The following is a 20,906-nucleotide window of genomic DNA, read 5'->3' on the forward strand; positions in this document are numbered from 1 at the left end:
ATGGAGTGGGAGGTCGGAAATCTCTTTCTTCCTTTGATTCACTCCGATTCGTCAAAAATTTGCTCCCGCCCTGATCCGCCCTGAATGGAGCAGTAAATGGGGAGCTAAAAATAGAATTAAAATTAATCTGCTTCGAATCCGCACCGACCCGGCAAAAAACGAAGCAGGCGGTGGCGAACCCCCTTCTGCCTTCGGATTCACCCCGTTTGCATCCTTAATTGTTCTACGGGGCAATTGCTTATATACCTGTTTTTGATTTACCTTTCTTAGAAAGCTAATATTAAAAATATCCCTTTTTACGTTCGACATTATTTCAAATATATCCCTAAAGTTAAATACTGTTAGTGAACGGTTAGCAATAGCTGTTATCTCTGCAAAATTACTATTTTATCCTTTCAAATATATCCTTCTACTAGCACCAACTTTTCTTATTTGTCCTTAAGTTAAGGACAAAAGAGGTATTTTGATTTAACTTACGTTTAACCCGTGATAATTTAACGGACGGTAACTACGGGAGTATTTCTGAATAACGAAGGAACATATCAAAGATATATTGGAAACAAAAAAAATATATATATAGGAATAAATTAGATATTTTCAAAGTTTCTTGTGGGTCCTCTTTCATATTCCGTCATAGTCGAGGGGTTTCCCTGCATATTTACCAAATTAATTAATTTATTAATTACTTATAGTTTCCGTTATGGGCTCATAGCCCCGACCAATCACATTCCCCCGTATATATATAATATAATATAATTCGTTCGAAACTCCCCGCGCGCGCTCTCTCTCTCTCTCTCTCTCTCTCTCTCCTCCGAAACCCTCGCCGCTCCTCTCTCCCCTCCGCGAACCCTCCCCGCTCCCTCCAAACCCTAGCGCTCGATCCCTCCCCTCCCCTCCCCCTCCCTCCTCTTCTTCTCCCCCTTCCTCCCCTCCTCCCATGGCCGCCGCCGCCGCCGCCGCGCCGCCGTCGCAGACGCCGCCGATCCATGGAAGATGAGCGCCACCGCCGCCCTCGCGTCCCGGCTCGTCTCGTCGCTGCGCGCGCTCCCCCTCCCCTTCCTCCTCCGCCGCGCCCCTCTCCCCTTCCGCAAGCCCCCCCCGNCGGCGGCGCCGCTGCGCTCCGGCGGAGGCGGCCGTGGCAGCCGCGGCGCATCCTCGACCCCGGCGGCGACGCCGTGCTCAAGTGGAACCGCGTGTTCCTCGTCTCGTGCCTCGTCGCGCTCTTCGTCGACCCCCTCTACTTCTACCTCCTCTACATCGGCGGCCCCGCGTGCGTGCGCATCGACGTGGGGCTGGGCATCGCCGTCACCTTCTTCCGCACGGTCGCCGACCTCTTCTACCTCGCCCACATGCTGCTCAAGTTCCGGATCGCCTTCGTCGCGCCGAGCTCGCGGGTGTTCGGAAGAGGGGAGCTCGTCAAGGACCCGCACCAGATCGCCATGCGCTACCTCAAGGGCGATTTCGTCATCGACCTCGTCGCCATGCTCCCCATTCCTCAGGCAAACTCTCGTTACTCTATTTTCTTTTCTTTTTTTAATCCGAATTGTTGTTATTATTGCTGTTTCAGTACATATAAGAATTGGCAACGAGAGGCAAAATCTGGAAACATTGGCACAATTTCGATCTGTTTTGGTGTAATTTGACTTCTTTTTTTTGCAAACTTTTCTTTCAAAAGAATGGTAGGACATTATCATCTACATTTGGTTGGAGATTTGTATCTTTCTCTAATCTCTCACCCATTATTGCATTTCTTAAGGTTTTTTTTTGGGCAAAAATTCAGATCTTCTGTGCAAAATTTGTATTTTTTGGATAAGTTTGTTGTTGAGAAGTGGTTTTCGTGATGCAAAAATTTCAGTTTAAATATCGTAACCAAAGCAAGTGTGGGTAGCTTGTTATGTTAGAAACAGGGAGGTTCTCAAAGGCGAAGATGAAAGGAATGTCCACACAATGAATATCCACGCTTTTATATTTAATAAACTTGTTTTAAATCCCATAGAAATGTCTTCTTTGTAAATGTAAGGGTGAGAAATTAAATTAGCATCGAAGGCGAAAAAGGGGAGAGATATAGTGAAAACATGTAGTTGGTAATGCCTACAAATGTTAGCTTTTTTATTTATGCAGTTTTACAATCATTTTTTATTATCAGATCTGAGATATAGGATGTTACATCTTAGCCTACGTCTAGGGTAGAGAAAATCCCCTGATTCAGCAAGTTGGGCCTGGAGGGTCATCAATTTGCAGTCTAGAATGCTAGATAATTTCTTGCTTTTTGGTTTTAAGAAGTTTGTCTATTGTGCATGGAATTATGGATTATCTAGCTCTAGCTTTGCTTGAGAAATCCTGGGCTTTTAATTGCAAACTAGGTCTAATTGGACGGGGACACTCCAAATAAAACAGATTTTAACTTTGGCGTACTAATTGAAATATCGATAATATCTGAATCTGTTTATGTTTTTTCTAAAAAAAAAAAAATCAAGAGATGAGAGATATGGCTGAAAAGATTGGTTGTGATTAGCGAAAGGTATGTAAGGGTATGTAAGGCAGGACTAGTTACAAATCATTAACAGCGGTAGCTTTTGTGATGAGAAAGGGCCTAAAAAGGAGGCTATAGTAGAAAAGGTAACTGAAAAGGACAAAGAGAGCAATTTTATTAGAAGTTCATTGAGTCCTTGCTTCTGTTTGGTTACCCTACCTTGTTGTCTGTTGGATTGATGGTACATTTATAAGAATAACACTACTTTGTTTTGTTTTTTACAGATAATCATATGGTTTGTGATACCAGCATTAAGCAGCTCTTCGGCGAATCACACAAACAACACACTGTCCCTAATTGTCTTGATGCAGTACATCCCTAGACTTTTTCTCATATTTCCTTTAAATGCAAGGATTGTCAAGGCAACGGGAGTAGTTACAAAGACCGCATGGGCGGGAGCTGCGTACAATCTTCTCCTTTATATGCTGGCCAGTCACGTATGTTAGTCTCTGTCATTATTCTTGTCATTAATAACATAACAATGCCCTATTACTGGGTAAAGTACATCATTAGTCACTGAACTTCTCGTGCGAAATTTCACTTGGGTCACTAAACTTTGTATTCGGTAACGGAGCGCTGATTGAAAAGCTGATTAAGCTGCCACATCATACTCAAACGTTTCTATAGTTATACCTCTGAAATTTCAAACATGTAATGTGGTCAGTAAGATGACGTGTTAGCTAATTCAGTTGCCACTTCATCTCGCCCTTACGAAAATTTACAGGCAGCCAATGGCTGGACTCGATAGTAAGGAAAGCAAAGTTCAGCTCATTAATTACAAGAAACCAAAAAGTTTGGCAACCTAAGTGAAATTTCGCAATAAGTTCGGTGGCTAGTGGTGCACTTCTATGCTTTGTACCTGATTTTATGCGTCTTTGACTAGTAACATCTGAACGCAGGTTCTTGGAGCTTTATGGTATCTTTTATCCATCGAGCGGCAGTACACCTGCTGGGTAACAGAGTGTAGCAAGGAAAATGGAACCATGGGTTTACCGTTATGCAACCCTAGCTTTTTGGATTGTAGTAGCTTGGAGCTACCTGAAAGAAAAGCCTGGCTTAATTCCAGTCTCGTGCGCGCTAGTTGTGATGCCACTAGTAGTTCCGTCACATTCAACTTTGGCATGTTTGCTGATGCTTTGAATAATGAGATTGTTGCGGCAACCTTCTTGGAGAAGTATTTGTATTGTCTTTGGTGGGGTCTACGGAATCTAAGGTTAATTACCACAAACTCTAAGACATCAATTTTAACTTCTAATCACTGCATTTCCTATGAGTGTAGCATACCTTGATTTGCCGCATGGATAGTTTTGATCCTCTAGTTTAATTAATACCACACTTCCGAGAGAGGTTTGCAAGGTTTTGGCCGTGCTTTTTTCTGGTGATGTCAACTAAGTTGCACATGAGGGGATGCGAAACATTAATGTTGTATATTAGTGGAATAGAAACAACTGAGGAGGTTCATTTGAAAGAATGAGCTCTTGTTTCGCTCATCTCTCGCCTCAGTTCAGAGCTATATGGCTTCCTAAACCTGAAGTATGCAAGAGGGAGACATCTCAAAAGCACCCATCTCCATGTTTCCTGAATGAATTTTTTTTTTCTTTTATCTTTTGTAACTATAAATTGATTTCTTCAAAGTTTATCACATGCATGACATTTCTTAGCTTACATTTTACGTTCTAATGAATAAATAATGAAACTAACATGGATGTATCCGTGTTTAATTGTCACTTTTAAGCTTGTTCTGATACTTATTTCTTGTTTTCGTTTAGTTCGTATGCACAAAACTTGGAGACCAGCACATATATAGGAGAAACATCATTTGCCATCCTCATAAGTATCATAGGTCTCGTTCTCTTCTCTCATCTCATTGGAAACATGCAGGTAATCTTTTCTGCCCTTGAACTCTCATTTTGCTATTCCTATGAGCCATACCTCTCACCCAAGATCACAGCTAACTTTGGAATATTATCATTTATACTCGCTAGATCTTAGTTTCCGTATATGCTTTTAAAAAATGAAGTATCCTACATATGTAAGATTGTGCTTACCAAAAGTGTCCGTTTTATCTACCGGTTTTTCATATAACAATTTTTACGAATATTGTTCGATGCTCCTTCAACAGTTCTTACTTAAACACCACTTTTGTGAATTCAATAAGAGATGCTTGCCTCTCACATTTCCTTTAATCTTTGTTCTGTTGTTTCTTTAAATTTTTAGACCTACTTGCAATCAATCACGGTTAGACGCGAAGAATGGAGAGTCAAGCGGCGGGACATCGAGGAGTGGATGAGGCACCGTCAGCTCCCTCCGGACCTTCAAGAACGCGTCCAGCGATTCGTCCAGTACAAGTGGCTCGCCACCCGAGGCGTCGACGAGGAAGCCATCCTCCGATCCCTGCCGTTGGATCTCCGCCGCGAGATCCAACGCCATCTATGCCTTGCCCTCGTTCGACGTGTAAGTATGACTGTTCCTTTCCTATCTGTAAAAAGAAAAGGTAGAAACTCTTTCTAACATAACAGTGTGACGAAACGGAACATATGATTTTGTTAGAGGAAAACTAGTAGCCCCTGAACTAAGGATTTAAGTGCCGTGCCACGAGATCGTGCCGAAAATTTGCCGACACGGTATGGCACGGTGCATGCCGAGCCTTGCCGATGCGTGCCGGTCACAAAAAATAAATATGTGCCGACATATAATGATATGAAATATTTATTTTTTTAGCAACAAAATATTCTAATTACTTATTATGTATCTTTATCAAATCTTTTGAATTTTATTGAGTAAATCACTTATTAATTTTTTTAAAAAAAGAAAGAGTTTTGAGTTGTACCATCGGCACAAGGGCTATGTCATGTCGATATCTTGTTAGCACAATACAACATGATAGTTACGACTTGTGCCAATAGACATTTAAATCCTTGACCTAAACTTCTGCCGAAAACTTCAAGAACCAAATCGTACTAACCCTAAAATTTTTTAAAATATTTACTACTCGGCGCATCTTCCCTCCATTTTTTTTTCCGTGTGCAGGTCCCATTCTTCTCACAGATGGACGCCCAGCTCCTGGACGCCATCTGCGAGCGTCTCGTGTCGTCTCTGAGCACCAAGGACACGTACATTGTGCGCGAGGGCGATCCAGTCAACGAGATGCTTTTCGTGATCCGCGGGCAGCTAGAGAGCTCCACCACCAACGGCGGACGCACGGGCTTCTTCAACTCCATCACTCTCCGCCCTGGCGACTTCTGCGGCGAGGAGCTCCTCACGTGGGCCCTCATGCCGAACCCCAGCGCCAATTTCCCTTCGTCGACGCGTACAGTGCGCGCATTGAGCGAGGTCGAGGCCTTCGCTCTCCGTGCCGAGGACCTCAAGTTCGTCGCCAACCAGTTCAAGCGCCTACATTCCAAGAAGCTCCAGCATGCCTTCAGGTAACAACAATTCTTCAATAGTAGATTAGGCACACTTATTAAGGTCTCCATGATCTTATACTACGCCACATTACATGAAGAGATATGAACTTTTATATTAGGAAGTCGTAATTCGACCTCGCGAGTCTAGCTCATCGTTCGTGTTCGTGTTCAACAATTGTGTTAGTCGTGTATCTGCAATGCAAACCTCAAATGTCCAAAATATGGGCTTAACCCTCATTCGTGCCGTATCGTGTCATGTTGTATCATTTTCTAGTTAAACAGATTCCCGTTCAGTAACTACTAGTCATTTTTGAGTTGTATTACCTCGTCATGTTCAATATGACGATCATTTATCGCCGCAACCTGGTGCATGTGTAAAATCCGTGCAGTGCACCTCCATTCCATCTCATACTTCAATTATGCCGCTCGTTGAGTTGCTGGTTTTCCGGTATATGTCCGTTTCGCACGTAAAGCAAATTTTAAATTGTTTTGTAACAAATCCAAAACAGGTTCTACTCGCACCAATGGAGGACGTGGGGCGCCTGCTTCATCCAGGCGGCGTGGCGGCGGTACAAGAAGCGGAAGCTGGCGCGGGAGCTGGCGGAACAGGAGAGCCACTACTACGTGCAGGCCGCAGACGACCGAGCAGTAAGCCACCGAGGCAGCTGCAGCGGAGAGCACGACGGCGCGCCTCTCCTCGCAGATTACGCCAACGACGACGGATCGAGAAGCAGCGACGATGGGTCGGGCGGCGAAGAAGGCGGCGAGAATGGGTCGACCAGCCACCAGTCGCATCTCGGCGCGACGATCCTCGCGTCCAAGTTTGCGAAGAACAAGAAGAAGGGCGGCGGCGGCGGCGGCGGCGGCGGAGGGCGGGCCGCAGTCCCAGGCTCGAGCATGAAGATGCCGAAGCTGGTGAAGCCCGACGAGCCGGATTTCTCCATGAACAATGAGGAGGATAACTTGTGATGAATTGTTTTTGTTTAGAATCCGGAAAATAACAACAACAACAACAACATGGAAAGGTTGTAACCAGGATGGAGAAAGGGAATGGTGTTTAGGGAATGTTTTGGTGTATTTGTATATTTAGATTAAAAATCTAGTGACAATTTCAAACTTTGTCCATTCCCTCCTAAATTTTGCTTTTTCCTTTCCATATTTATTTATTTATTTTTTGTTTTTTGTTGTTTCTTTTCCTTTCTTTTATCTTTTAGACTTTTAGAAATGCGCTTTTCAGATAATGTTATAAAATGGGCTTTTTTTTGCAATTAGTCCCTGAAAAAATTTATTTTAAAAATAGCCCCAACAAATTTAAATTTGCAAAAATAGTCCTGACCTTGCCACGCAGGCGTCACATCAGCGCCATGTGGACGGGTTGTGGTGTTAAGTTGAACACGGTGAATCATTCACCGTGTTCAAACACGGTGAATGGTTCATTGTGTTTCATACTTATCTTTTTCATAATACGCATATTTTTCTTTCCCTTCCTTTTCTCCAGACACAGTGAATGATTTACCGTGTTTAACTTAACTATCCGGCCCAGCCCGGTCGGCATGGCGCTGATGTGGCGCCTACGTGGCAGGGCCAGGACCATTTTTGAAAATTTAAATTTGCTGGAGCTATTTTTAAAATAATTTTTTTTAGGGGGCTAATTGCAAAAAAAAAAAGCCCTTATAAAATGCATAGAGGAATCCTATTTCGTATGGAGAAATTCTTTTTGGTGAAAATGTATGGAGCTCCTACAAGATTTCTTTTTTTTTTTCCCTCAAAATTATTTTTTAAAAAGTTTACAATTGCCGAGTAATCTTGTCAAAATTTTAATTGGCAAACTAAACTTAGTTCGCGGTGTTTATTGAGGACGGTGAATTATTCACCGTTTTCAAGTTATACGTACTGTTATTTGTGGATTTTTTGTGCGGGCTATTAGAATTTTTATATTGTTAGAATTGTTGTTGGGTTGTCCGAATTGTATATATATGGATTGTTAGGGTTATGGATCGATTGTTGAGATTTTTGTGTAATTATTAAGATTGTATATGGAGAACAATTATAAAAAAATTATAGCGGGGAACAATTATATAAAAAAAATTATAGCTAAGAGACACTGAATTTTGAAAAGTATAGGGGGAATAATTAAAACAAGAAAGAGTAAATAGCTCTTCTTTTTTTTTTTTTCTTAGGGTAAGATTTTTCTTAAGGGAAAAAGGGTAAACAATTAACTGTTCTATAAGTTTTATTAAAAACGGTGAACGATTAAGCATCTTCTAATTTTTGCTCCATCTAGTGCTGAGTTGAACAAAATAAAATTATTTAGTCAAATAAATTTTTAAAGTCGCTAAATCCTCTCTTCTTCCTTATGCATTATTCTCCAAATAAAATTATCTGCATTATTCTCCAAATAAATAATTTTTAAATTATTTGGCCAAATCACTCTGTCATCTCACTTCTAGTAATTAAGGAAAAGTCAATTTTCCATTTTAGTATAGCTCTATACATAAAAGTATGATAAATGATCACTGTAGTATTTAAAGGGGGAAAAAAAAAGTAAAATATAATGTTATAAACCCATAGGAAAGAAATTGGATAAACAAATGTTTGAGTTATCCAAAGATTTAAGAAAACACTATAGTAGAAACTTTTTTTTCGCTTTGACCCACATTTTATTAGAATTATTATTAGAATACATCACAAGCTAACTAACAATGATAAGGATAAAGAAGCATCTGCTATTGCCTCAAATTACATAGTTGTGTCAAAAAAAAAAAAAAAAAAAAAAAAAAAAAAAAAAAAAAAAAAAAAAGATGAAAAAAATCGTCAGTGCTTCTATAAATAACTCAACAAAACATCACTTCTACGAAAGCTCTGACAATCAAAACCCTAATCTCAAATTGTATATAATTTGGCGGAGCTCGATTTAGGGTAATTTATTGAACCAAAACATTTGATTTGCTAAATCTCTACAAAAAAAACTTACTTAAGAAACTATCAAAAGAACTAGGTTACAATCATGGGCAATTACATAAACCTTTTTATCAGATATACACTGCTGAATATATCTATACAAGACCCAAAAGCAAATCTTTTGCATGTATATTTTCTGCTCTACAAATGAAGCTAAGTCATGTTGTTTTTCTCCAACTAACCATCAAAGTCACAGTCGTTGTCAACAGAGATTAAGTATTTACAGTTTGAATTAAATCAAGAGGAGATCCACCTGAATCGATCTGTGTCACGGATCGACGCATCGATCAATGCTCCTTCTGAGCTCCAGGGAACAATTGCAATACCAATGTGCTGAAAATGATACGAATATGTTATTCGAAATGTTACCGTAATAACAACGTAGATGCGGAACAAGCACATTGAAGAAACAAATAGACAATATATCAACAAAGAAGAAGTTGAGGGCTACTTTTAAATAGACATTTGTTTGGAGAATAATGCAGATAAATTTTCAATCTGGTGGGTAGCATTAATTTGATTGCATAATTTCTCACAGTTAAACTAAACTGGTAGTTCAAATAACATATTACTAAGATTTCAAGTATTCTAATATAAAATTATTCAAGTTTCAGCCAAACTAATGTCTAAAGTTATGATATTGGAAATAGAACCGGAGTCACTGCACAAAAATATTTGTTTACCTTTTTGTAATGCTTCAGAAAGATTTTTCAATTGGAATATGTCAAAATATGTAGTAAATAATTACAAGGAACAATAGAGAGTGCCTCTATTGGTTTGAACTGTTCTTTAATTCTGCCAGAGTAGCATTGTTTTGCTGTGTTTTTCTATGTACACTCACTAATTTACTATTTTTCAAGCCTATTTGTCCAGGTTTTGGGAATAGCTTTTTTACTCCCGAAGCGAAGAAAAAGACGCACGAAAAATAAAAAGGACTAGAGCTTTTGTCAGTGGCAACAAGTTAAAATCAGTTTCTGGGTCTCAAAAGGAGAAACTCTAATATGAAGCGTCAACCTCCAGCTTCAAGAAGCTGTTGGAGAGATCTAAAGTGAAAAGGCCGTTAATAAGAATTTTCGCAAAGATCTAGCTCAGCAGCACTGATGCAAAAGTTCCACTCAAGACCAACAGATATTTAGTTATGTAACTCTGTGATGCCTCTCACTTTTTTTTTGTCTTGCTTAGGCATTTTCACTTCCTTGCACTACTAAAGATCCCAAACGAAAAAGCGCTTCATTACACTCGAAATTAAATATTGCAAAATCTAATACTTGGAATGTTGGTAGCTGCTTTCATTTAAAAAGAAATAACCTGGTTGAACTTAAGGATCGGAAAATTAAAATACCATGTAATTTCTCGCAACCTGAGAAGCTTAAAGTAATATATTATGTTCAAAATCAAGCTAATATAATGAATCAAAATTACATAAAAGGCAGACATTTCATATGATGACTTACGAAAATCTCCTCGCAACATAAAATATTTGAATCTTTTCTGGTTCTCCTCCCCATGATTTTCTACGAGAATCAATAACATCTTCTGCTTCAGTGCCTGCTGCTGTCAAGACAAACTGGAAAGCGACATTGCTCAAAATGGCAGTTTGAGTCATGTAAAATATTATCAACATGATAAACAAGTACTGTTCAATGGACTTGGTTAAAAACACACGGAGATATTTTCATTGGGGAAGAGTTAATTTCCTGTTAGAGAAGGTTAATTTAAGGGTATTCCTTTTTTTTCCTCTTCGCATAAATATAAAGGTATATATGTGTATATATCTCTATTTAGAGCTTTATAGCTCAAACTCAAATTTAAATATGTTGGCATGTCTCAGTATTTTATCAATTATTTTGTCAAAAAATAGAAGTATGATGCAGGTGCAAGCTGCAAGCGTGCAAAGACGCAAGAACACGGAACACATCACAATATTCATCAGAAGTCTATCACCGAAAATAAAATAAAAATAATATAGAGGACAAAAACTTTCATCCTACCAGTGGATAAAGTATTGCCATAACTCCATAGCTGACGAGCGGGGAAAAAAAGAAAGTTGGAAGAACACATGGACTCCCTGTGTAAAGCATATGAACACCAAGAAAACCATGTCAATTTTCAAAATAGTAAATAGTAAAGAAAGGCGAGGTTAATGAAGAAATTATCCATCTAATTTTAGATATTTGATTGAGAGAAAAGCAATTCAGCAGTATGAAGAAACCATAGAAGTGTTATTTATGAAAGAGAGCATAACCTTTAGAAGTGTTAGTCTAAAAGTGTTTATTTTATGATGAAAACTAAGCTCGGTGCAAGTCTAAAAGTGTGAGTGCATCCTTCATTATCTATTCTAAAGCATGTTATCGCCAATCATTAATAATATGGGAGAAGCAACTCATAGATGGATAAGCATACCAAATCCAGAAAAGAAGGCCCAATTTGATTCAAAGAAGTCAAGCCTTTTGTTCAAGCTCACTCCCAAAAAGTTCCATTTATACCTACAGGACAAGGAAAAGTCGAAATATATGATGCCAGAGACTTGATAAGAATGCGATGCATTAGAAGGAACACAAAATAATTGGTTTATCAGAAAAGCAGATCCATACTCGAAACAATAGTAGGCATACATCCATGTAAGAAGAAGGAAATTTATTGCCTTGCCAAAATAGGGTATAAAACCAGTCACAAAGACCTGTACAGCAGCACGACACAAATACTTTGTTCATCAATAAATATACTCGGTACAAATATCACCAAATTTAAAAATTAAAGAGTAATTTGACCATATAGGAAGAAAAATTACACTGGAAACCAGAAAATTTAGTAAGGCTAGCGATATTCGTCGAACCAGATTATTCTAGAATAATCTGCAACCAACTGCTCCACTCTCTCTGTGAATAGTTGTCCCCTAATTTATCCCATTTATCTCCTTAACTTTTATGGTTATTCCTCACCATCACAGGTATCCCCATATTCATCGCAATCATCCCTTAGATGTCAAACCAAACATTAAATTGACTTCTTTCTTGGTTATTCCATCATCGCGGAATAAAACAGGGATAAGAACAGTTATATCTCCTACAGTTATCCGCAAACATAGGATATCACAATGATTACACATTGTAGGGCCAGGTTGAAGTTAGTGTGTTACTTCACCTCTATGAAAAAAATTGTCAATAAGAGGACTGAATAAACTTGTTCCCCAATGCCAAGGATGACGCTGCCAACAATGAAGACCACAAAAAATACTTTAAGATTCGTGCAGGTTTCATAATGGATAAATATACATTCAGAAAGCAACTATAACAAGCCTACCCATCTAATCCACCAGGCCTTTCCTGTGAATCCAACTTATTGTTGTCGTCCAATTCTCGTGGTGTGGGAAGTCCATTACTTTTCAAAACATCAAAGGCATGCTTAGCAATATCATTGTACCTGGTTTAAAATGTAACACATTTAAGAATTATATAATAAAAGCGAAAATGCATACATGGTTTAGTAAACTGAGGAAAAATGTGGAAGAAAAACAAAGGAATCTTAGCTGATCAGGATATCCTAAATATAAGCAAAATAGATGACTTAATGCAATTGACTCTGAAATTAAATCAATCGACTTAATGAGTTCACATACATAAGCAATGTTATAAAAAGCAGTACGTGGTATGCAGGCAGTTGATCAACCGCATAGCGCATATACAGTATGCAGGTGCAATGTGGCACATTTGCAGTTCAGCTTTTAAAATTAAAAAAATATATATAAATGTAAAAAATTACCGATAATACTTTTAAAAGTAGAAAATAAACATATATGTAATAAATTGGCTAAACTTGCATGAAAAATAATAATTTCTCCATAAGCTATCATTTATCATGAATCTTGTAGTCATTCAAGAGACCAACACTTTGAAAATCTAGTTAAATAACATCTAACAACTACAAAAATTCATCAATATTTATATTTATAATTATTATATATATGTTAAAAATAAAACTAAAAATTCTAAAATATTAATTTTCTGAATAAGAAGAGAGAGATTATTTTTATAAGAAGATAGTTACATTTATATGCATAATTAGTAACCAAATTTATATGAAGATAGTTATCAGTGTACATGTATGCTATACGTCAACCACCGCATTTAAATCCCACCTCCAAAAAAAAAGGGACTGCTACATATGCGGCAGCATATCTGGTCACCAGCCGCATATGGACCGCATATAACCACATATTACATATACAGTGCAGTTGATGACCCAAACCGCATATTCGGCTGCATAAATTGCCTTTTGGAAAACTGTACATAAGGAAAGGCATCTAAGCTATAATGTTCATATGCTAATAAGAAAAGAAAAAAAATAAATAAAGATTAAAGAGCCAACATGAATGAGAATACATAGAGATCATGAAACTCAATAATGTGGAAAGAAAGCCTACCAGAGTGTGCTCAAAATGAAGCTGAAAATGTAAAGTGGATAGAACCACAGTATCTGAATAAAATAATAGTACATAACTAATTAGTAAAGAGGTAGAAACTGCGATTAATCTAGAATAAAAAGACAAATGAATCTCACAAATGGATATGCCGATTTTCAAGAACAATGAAAGAAATAAAAAGTATGATGAGGCAATGAAGGGCTACAATGAATAAGTAAATATCATAAAAAACACAATTTCATCAATGATCTCTCCTTAGAATGGTTTGAAAACTCCGGTTCTTTTTCAGTTTAAGCCCTCTGTCAAAACGAAATGGTTCGGCAGTGGTTTCTGGCCTCGGCTTCTAGTGTTGGTTAAAAAAAAAAAAATCCAAGCTTCTAATATGAATAAAAAGAAATAGGGAACTCAAATGATCACAACAATACTTACTTTCTCGACATTTATATACTAAAAAGATATCTCTACTACTGTGATGAAAAATTTAGCTAATTTTTGTGGTGTCATCCGTCAAAGTGATCAAAGTTTGATAAGAGAAGCAGCATAAAATATTAATGACCACTAGACAAATTAGAGTTGACATTATAAACTAGTTTTGCCATTTGAACAGATGCTTGGAAGTCAAGTACTTCTAAACATTTCCAACTAAAATTCAAACATTCAAAGTTTAATTAGATACGGATCAGCTTGGACAGAAACATTTGGGGGGCAGTGCTGATCTGAAATGTTTCGGTTTCAGCTTCTATTTCTCAGTTTTCAGTCATAACTCTAAACCATGTTATGTAAAGTGGAAGATAAATCAAAGAACAAGAAACAGATGCAGGATGAAAACTGGAAGTGACACTTACATAGAAAATCTCAATAAGGATAGATCGTAAGAAGGAATAAAATGTCATGATTGCTTTATGGTCACAAAGGTGTAGTTTCTCAAGCTGCTCACACTGATCTGGTAATATTCTCAGGATAATAGGGATGACCACAGACTTGACAGTAAATAAGCTGCACAAAAAAATTAAAGAGAAATTTTTTTAAAAAAATTTGATTAATCATCAATTCAAAAAGGTCGATCAAATGGAAAAGAAATAGAATAACAAACTAACATTATCCCTGTAAGGAGAACTGGACACAGTTCGTGTCAGTTTTCATTTTAAAAAAAATCAAATTTGAAAAATACTAAAAATACAAAAAAAAAAAAAAAAAACATGATTAATTTGAGAAATGTCTATTCTTGAATGGCTGCAATGTTGCATTGGGTACTTTATAAAATTGTTTATTCAAACTTTAGATGAACAATTTTACCTATATGTCGAGTCCTCTTGAAGAGAAAAATCTAAGCATCTCTTCATCAACTCAACCCAAATTCCTTAGTTGTTAGCTTCGATACTTCATAGTTCAGACAGATAACAAACTTCTAGCACTCTTTCTCTCCACAAGGGTTCAATCTCTCCTCACTTGATCATAGAATTTAGCAAAAACATATAATAGAAATGTAAAGGGACTCCTATCTATAGGCCATCTTTAAATAAGACCCTTGGCTTCTTTTTTTTTTCAATTGACACTGACTCAGCTTTTGATTCTTTTGACAAATGAGAAATTTATGTTGAATCTAACAGGTGATTATACTAAATTTAACAATTCTACCCCTTTTCAGCTGATAAAGCAATGGATTTTGCTAACTCTCAACAGCTAATAGTTAATGGAGCCCCAATTCAATCTAGCAAAACAACTCAAATCAAAGCAAAACAAGTAAAAATGGGACCTCCGTACACTACCCCAACCAGCTCTACTCAATTGATTCAGATCCTAGAAAACCCTAAATCTGTTAATTAATCCCCGAATCAAAAAACTGCAAATTACCCTCCGAAATTGGCAAAAAAAACTAAAAGGAAAAAGGAAAGGAAATTACAAGTACAAAATCCCGAAACTCTCATACCTTCCTAGGAAAATTAGCCCGTTTAGAAGGAAGCACTGGCCCGTTCGGATCAACAGCGTCCTCGAACTGAATCAAAAAAGGGAGATCGAATCAAGGAACAAGGTTTCGATCACGGGAACAAGATCGATTGGGATTCGAGGCGAGTTAGGGTTTGGGGTGGACCTGGCGCAGAAGAAGACGACTCTGTGGAGGCAACACGCCTCCCTGAACCCCGCGACCCACAGGATCGCCGCCTCCTTCGCCCGCCGCGCCGCCGCCGCCGCCGCCGACGACGACATCGCCGGAGAAGAGGAGGAGGAGGAGGAGGAGGGCGAAGGCAACGGAGGAGGGAGAAGGAGAAGAGGAGGGTAGTAGTGCTTTCCCCTCTCTCTCTCTCTCTCTCTCTCTCTCTCTCTCACGCTTTGGGCGTGTTTCGCATCTCGCAAGACGTGTGAAAATTTAATTTTTCAAAAAGAAATCATAAAAAATAGACTAAATTACAGAAAAACCCCTTATAAATATTTACTTTTTTTCACTTTCCTTTCTACCTTTCAAAAATCAATATTTTATCCCCTCAATATTTCTGATTATTACACTTAGCCCCCCCTCCATTACGGTTTTATTACTATTCTGTCTATTTCTTAAAATTTATATCAAAAATATTCTTCAAAATGATAGAAATATAATAACTAATTATTTTTTTATAAAAGAAGTAAGAATAATATGGTGATTTTACCCTTTTTATTAATGTTGTACCCTTCTGAAAATATTTCTGAAATTTTAATGTGTAAAATATAGATTTTTAAAAATCAGAGAGAAAAATAGAGAAAAATAAAAAAAAATGAATATTTACATAAATTTTTTTTTATAATTTAGCCTAAAGATATGAAAAATGCTACTTTTACAACCCATAATGGGTGTGGAGTTGGGCCTTTTTACAACAAAACCCACTAATTTTGTAATTTTGCAAAAGAATACTTTATTCGATTTTGTAGATTCGGACCAATTTTTTTTTTTAATCTTATAAAATAAGCTACATATCATCAATAATTTAAAAATCGAATAGAGCCGGCTGGTTCAACGGCCCGACTATGACCCATTTTATAACCTTTTTGAGCCAGATGAGTTTAAAAAAACAATTTGAACTTTTCGAATCGACGGTTCAATTATTAAACTAGTGAGCCGGCTTGGTTTTAATCAAATCTGCTGAGTTTTTTTTCATCAAGTCATATTAAAATTCAACGGCTTAAAATCAATTTGGCTGATTTTATTTCTATTATTGTAAATTAATATTATAAAAAGTGAAACTTAAAAACTTATATTTATCTAATTTGGTCTAAAAATTAATGTTTAATATTAAATATGATACTAGTGTAGTTACCCCGCGCGATGCGGCGGGTAAATATTATTGTAGTAAAATTTTTTCTTCGTCAAGACTTGAAGACATATAATGATTAAAAAAAAATCTAAACATGCCTCATAAGTTTGCGAAAAAAAAAAGCGACACATCCTATCAGTGCACAAATTCCTAAATAAAAAAGGCTTAAAGCAATTTAATCAGCTTACGTACAATAGGCAAAAAGGAAGAAGCATTTGAAACTTAAAACCAACCAATATAACTGCATTGATACATAGACAAATCAAAACGTTCCTACTCAATATATATATATATATATATATATATATATATATATATATATATATATATATATATATATATATATAGCATGTGGTCTAGGCTCAATGATAAATAAAAAAATTACCATTTTACAGCATAAAAAGTTCAGATTCAGTAAACTACGGATGAACAGAAATAACAGAAACATAGCCGAATTAGCAAAGGAAGGTTTTAGCTTTGACCGATAAATTGATTGGTTGAAAATTTGTTCGAACCGAAGTAATGATAGACTAATACGATAATTTGATATTAATTGAATGTATAATCAGCTTAAAAAGTCAGATTACTATGACAACTTGAACAAAATTCAACCTTGACATCATCAGATTGGCACCGACCAATAAAAATGCATTGATACATAGATAAATCAAAAAGTTCCAAATGAAGTATTTTAAAATGGCAAAGGTATGACAGCTAAAAAATGTTAAAGTGCAGAGATATAAAAGCAAATTCTATTGTATTAGTAAGATACACACTTCAAGAATGTCTGAGAGATCCAAAATTGGACTATTAACAAAACACCTTGAGAGAATGAGATCTACATGATCAAGTTCCACAGAGAAGCTCTTTTTACAGATCCAAGTGAGCGGTTTGAAAGCATTATGATTAGCAGCATTAAGATGTTAAAAAAAAAGAAAAATGTTGTGACCTCTTCAACTATAGGCTATTTTTATAATTGTGAGGAGCATCAAAAAAGGGATCTTTTTTCACCTCCAAAACATTCGGTTTCGTTATAAAGAGGAACCACGATCGTGACGATGCAATCGGCGAGCATGGTAATGATGAACCAGGCGTTCGCAAGCATGAAGGCATATGGGTTAATCAACAAATATTATATTATCAAAGCACTCTAAATCGATGTTTATACTTAGATGGTGTTTTGATTTAATTGTGTGCAGGTTATATTGGTCAAGCATAATCCGATTATTCGATTAGCAGACTCAGTTAACAAAAGTTATACATAAAACCAAAGAGATATATAATCTCTAAGACCAACTAAAATAGTTACCTTTATTCCATTAGCATGCCACCTTCTAAGAGCCTCAGGAACATCATCATAAACAAACCCCTGCAGTTCCTTGTTCTGAAATCTTGTCCTCCATTTATGGCCCTGCATGTCAGCATGAAAATAAGACATCTCTAACAGCTGTCAGCTATGTTCTACTGAGACCAAGTTACATTTGCTACTACCTGCAGTTGTTTAAGTGATGTGATTTTTCGATCTGCTTTGATCATGGCTTCGACATTAGCGACTAAGGAATTGATCACTTCCTCTTTTCCAGCATCATCGGGTGGAATTGGAACTGCCCCCGAAACCCCTCGCTTCAAGTCGTCCTCAACCTGTCGAAAATCAGGCCATAAATACAAAAGATGATGAAAAGTAAGGAGATTATTTATCAATTTATGAGCTCCTATTGATTCTCCAACATGGAGTTGATATGTCAGGATCTAAATACTCAAAAGAGAATTAAGAATTCGCAGCATTTGACACAAAAATCATAGCTCACAACTTCGATTCAGAAAAAACATAAAGCACAATCAGGTCGTAAACACAAAAAAGATGAAAAGTAAGGAGATTACTTATCAATTTATGCGCTCCAATCGATTCTGCAACATGGACCTGATATATCGAGATCTAAATACTCGACGGCGAATTAAGAATTCGCAGCATTTGACACAAAATTCATAGCTCACAACTTCGATTCCGAAAACATGAAATGCAATTAGGTACTCAGAGATATCACTTATGGCTTCTGGATCAGACATGTAGTGGGGATGAGCTAAAACTAATCTCTTCATGGCCCATCATGTTAGAAAATTGCATACGGTAAAAACGCAGCGGAAAAAGAAATCAAACAAATTTGATTTTTGAAAACTCTCGAGATCAAATCTCAAAAACCACGCAATTAGGATCCCTCATGTTCTTTAAGATTAAAGGAGAAAAGTAAGATCGAATCATTACCTTTTTCGCGGATAAATCCTTGCCTCAATTTGATGATCGTGGAATCGGGTTCTCTTGAAGCCGCACACGCGTCCGGCCTCTATAGGTATCCACACGAGGTTCTTGATTTGATCGATGTCCTCACCGGGGTGCTAGCTCCCTTGCAAAAGGACGTCTTTCTTGCTAGAAGATGGAAGAGAGAAGAGAGGATAGATGACGGCTAGGGTTTTCTAAAAACTCCCGTATATTATATATAGGAATATAATCCTATTCCTAATAATATAATGACAATTAAGGATAAGTATAAATCTAGATTTAAATTTATCTTTTCCTTAATTGGTTAGATCGATCAAATCCTAATTTGATTCGACTTGAATTTTATATTAATTTGATCTTATCAAATTAATAATGCAACATTTGCACATAAGTCCTCTTATAATTTACTAACTATTAGTAAGTCCTCTCTTGTAACATTTACACTTTAATACCACTAATTTGTAACAATTACAAATTAGTCCAATTATCAACATATTGACAATTAGGTCCTCCGGCGATTCAATAATCGCGATCTAGCTATCCGATCAATCACAACCTCTTATGTGTGTGACCCCATAGGTTCTATTCTATCTGGTAGTGAGATATATTTTGATCACTATCAACAATATCACTGAAACTCCTTTCAATGGATTAGAACAATTCCAACTCAGCCCAATGAGAATTATCGATCATCTAGATAATTCTCATGAGTCTCACAATCCACCAGTGACGCCTAGCAGCATGTAGTGGCATTCCAGTAGAATGGAATACTGAACCTCTTGGTGCAGTTACCGTGTGATACAATCCTTCTATCATGAGTCCCGACTAGACGGAGGTTATGGAATAACTCGTCAAACCCCATCGTCTGTCATATGTTAAATTTATTCGACTCGAGTTTCTAATATCGGAAACCCTTTTCCGCTATTTATTCTGCCCTGGCCAAGGTCTTCTAAACTCGGTCTCATAAATCACATAGGACTAACACCCCTATCTACCAAGGGAGATAGATTCCATCTGAGTGCGCACCCTATTCCTACAATGAACCTACTGCAGCCAACATGCACCGCAAGGACCCGAATGGCTAGGGACCAAGTGTATGTACAGTCAAACTACAGTAACCTCATTGTGAATAGCCGAGGCACCGCAGGTCAAAGGACCAGTCACACTACTGCAACAATTGAGTAAGTCACTGACGAGTGAGTAGACATCCAAGTGACTTCTCGCGTTGGTCACGCTCGGTACCCTTGTTCTCTAACAACCACCTGCATATTCGCTTCAGTGTCCCTACACTGTCGACTCGAGACTCGTCTACCCAGAAAGGGAAGCGACCTATGCACCAATCTCACCGGATCAATCACCGTCCCCGTGATGATCCATTGATCAGGAGCATTTAGAAATTAATCACCAATGACACATGTCTCAAATTCTCAACTCTTGAGAATATATGTCATCATCTTATTAATTCCTTGGACGATTCATGGACACATACACAACATGAATTGAAATAATAACCCAAATTTATTTATAATATTTTAAAGTCAAATACAAATTTATGTCCTAGAAAGAATATATGTGTCGGCCTGGTTGGCTTCTAGGGCATACATCTAACACATCCATCAATCGAAGCTTGTTCTGCCTATAGTTAAGGAAAAAGATAATTGCAATTCCTTTCTATTCCCTTTTCAAAGGGAAACCCTCCCAATCGTTCTTTATTTCAATAAACCCGTCAAAAGAATAACTTCATCCACTATGATGGTGAATTCGGAGTTGGCCAAGAACGAAGATCTTACTTGGAAGCCACTTTTGGCTTCAAATTCCGGAGATGCCAATTGCTAGGCTACTTATCTTATGATTCTCGAGGGAAATTGCAGTACTTTACAAACATTTTCAATTGAAGTAGAAGTTGGCTGCTCGGAGGGTATTGTGTCAGTTAGTGGCTTGCATTACAATCCTTCGAAGTTCAAATTTAGCGTAGAGTCTGATCATAATGTTCCAGAGCAGGCTCAAGGAAATTTGG

The 20,906-nt window shown here is 37.4% G+C and overlaps 2 protein-coding genes across 3 annotated transcripts; one reads left to right on the forward strand and one right to left on the reverse strand.

Annotated features, from left to right (window-relative positions):
• On the forward strand, positions 987 to 7,064 carry LOC109726037 (cyclic nucleotide-gated ion channel 18-like). The gene is made up of 7 exons (XM_020255468.1): positions 987 to 1,499; positions 2,758 to 2,970; positions 3,433 to 3,746; positions 4,303 to 4,414; positions 4,751 to 4,987; positions 5,564 to 5,958; positions 6,450 to 7,064. The coding sequence occupies exons 1-7, from the start codon at positions 987 to 989 to the stop codon at positions 6,907 to 6,909; spliced, it is 2,244 nt and encodes a 747-aa protein (XP_020111057.1). The 3' UTR covers positions 6,910 to 7,064.
• Positions 8,886 to 15,556, reverse strand: LOC109725959 (protein EI24 homolog). Of its 2 annotated transcripts, XM_020255370.1 has the most exons (11): positions 15,417 to 15,556; positions 15,255 to 15,320; positions 14,170 to 14,320; positions 13,325 to 13,377; positions 12,205 to 12,324; positions 12,046 to 12,109; positions 11,496 to 11,581; positions 11,305 to 11,387; positions 10,893 to 10,969; positions 10,356 to 10,468; positions 8,886 to 9,234 (listed from the first exon to the last, which is right to left on the reverse strand). In XM_020255370.1, the coding sequence occupies exons 1-11, from the start codon at positions 15,530 to 15,532 to the stop codon at positions 9,189 to 9,191; spliced, it is 975 nt and encodes a 324-aa protein (XP_020110959.1). In that variant the 5' UTR covers positions 15,533 to 15,556; the 3' UTR covers positions 8,886 to 9,188. The 2 variants fall into 2 exon arrangements, with proteins under 2 accessions (XP_020110959.1, XP_020110960.1); XM_020255371.1 differs by lacking the exons at positions 13,325 to 13,377; positions 14,170 to 14,320.

This window comes from Ananas comosus, linkage group 20 (assembly GCF_001540865.1).
Source record: "Ananas comosus cultivar F153 linkage group 20, ASM154086v1, whole genome shotgun sequence".
Lineage (NCBI taxonomy): Eukaryota > Viridiplantae > Streptophyta > Magnoliopsida > Poales > Bromeliaceae > Ananas > Ananas comosus.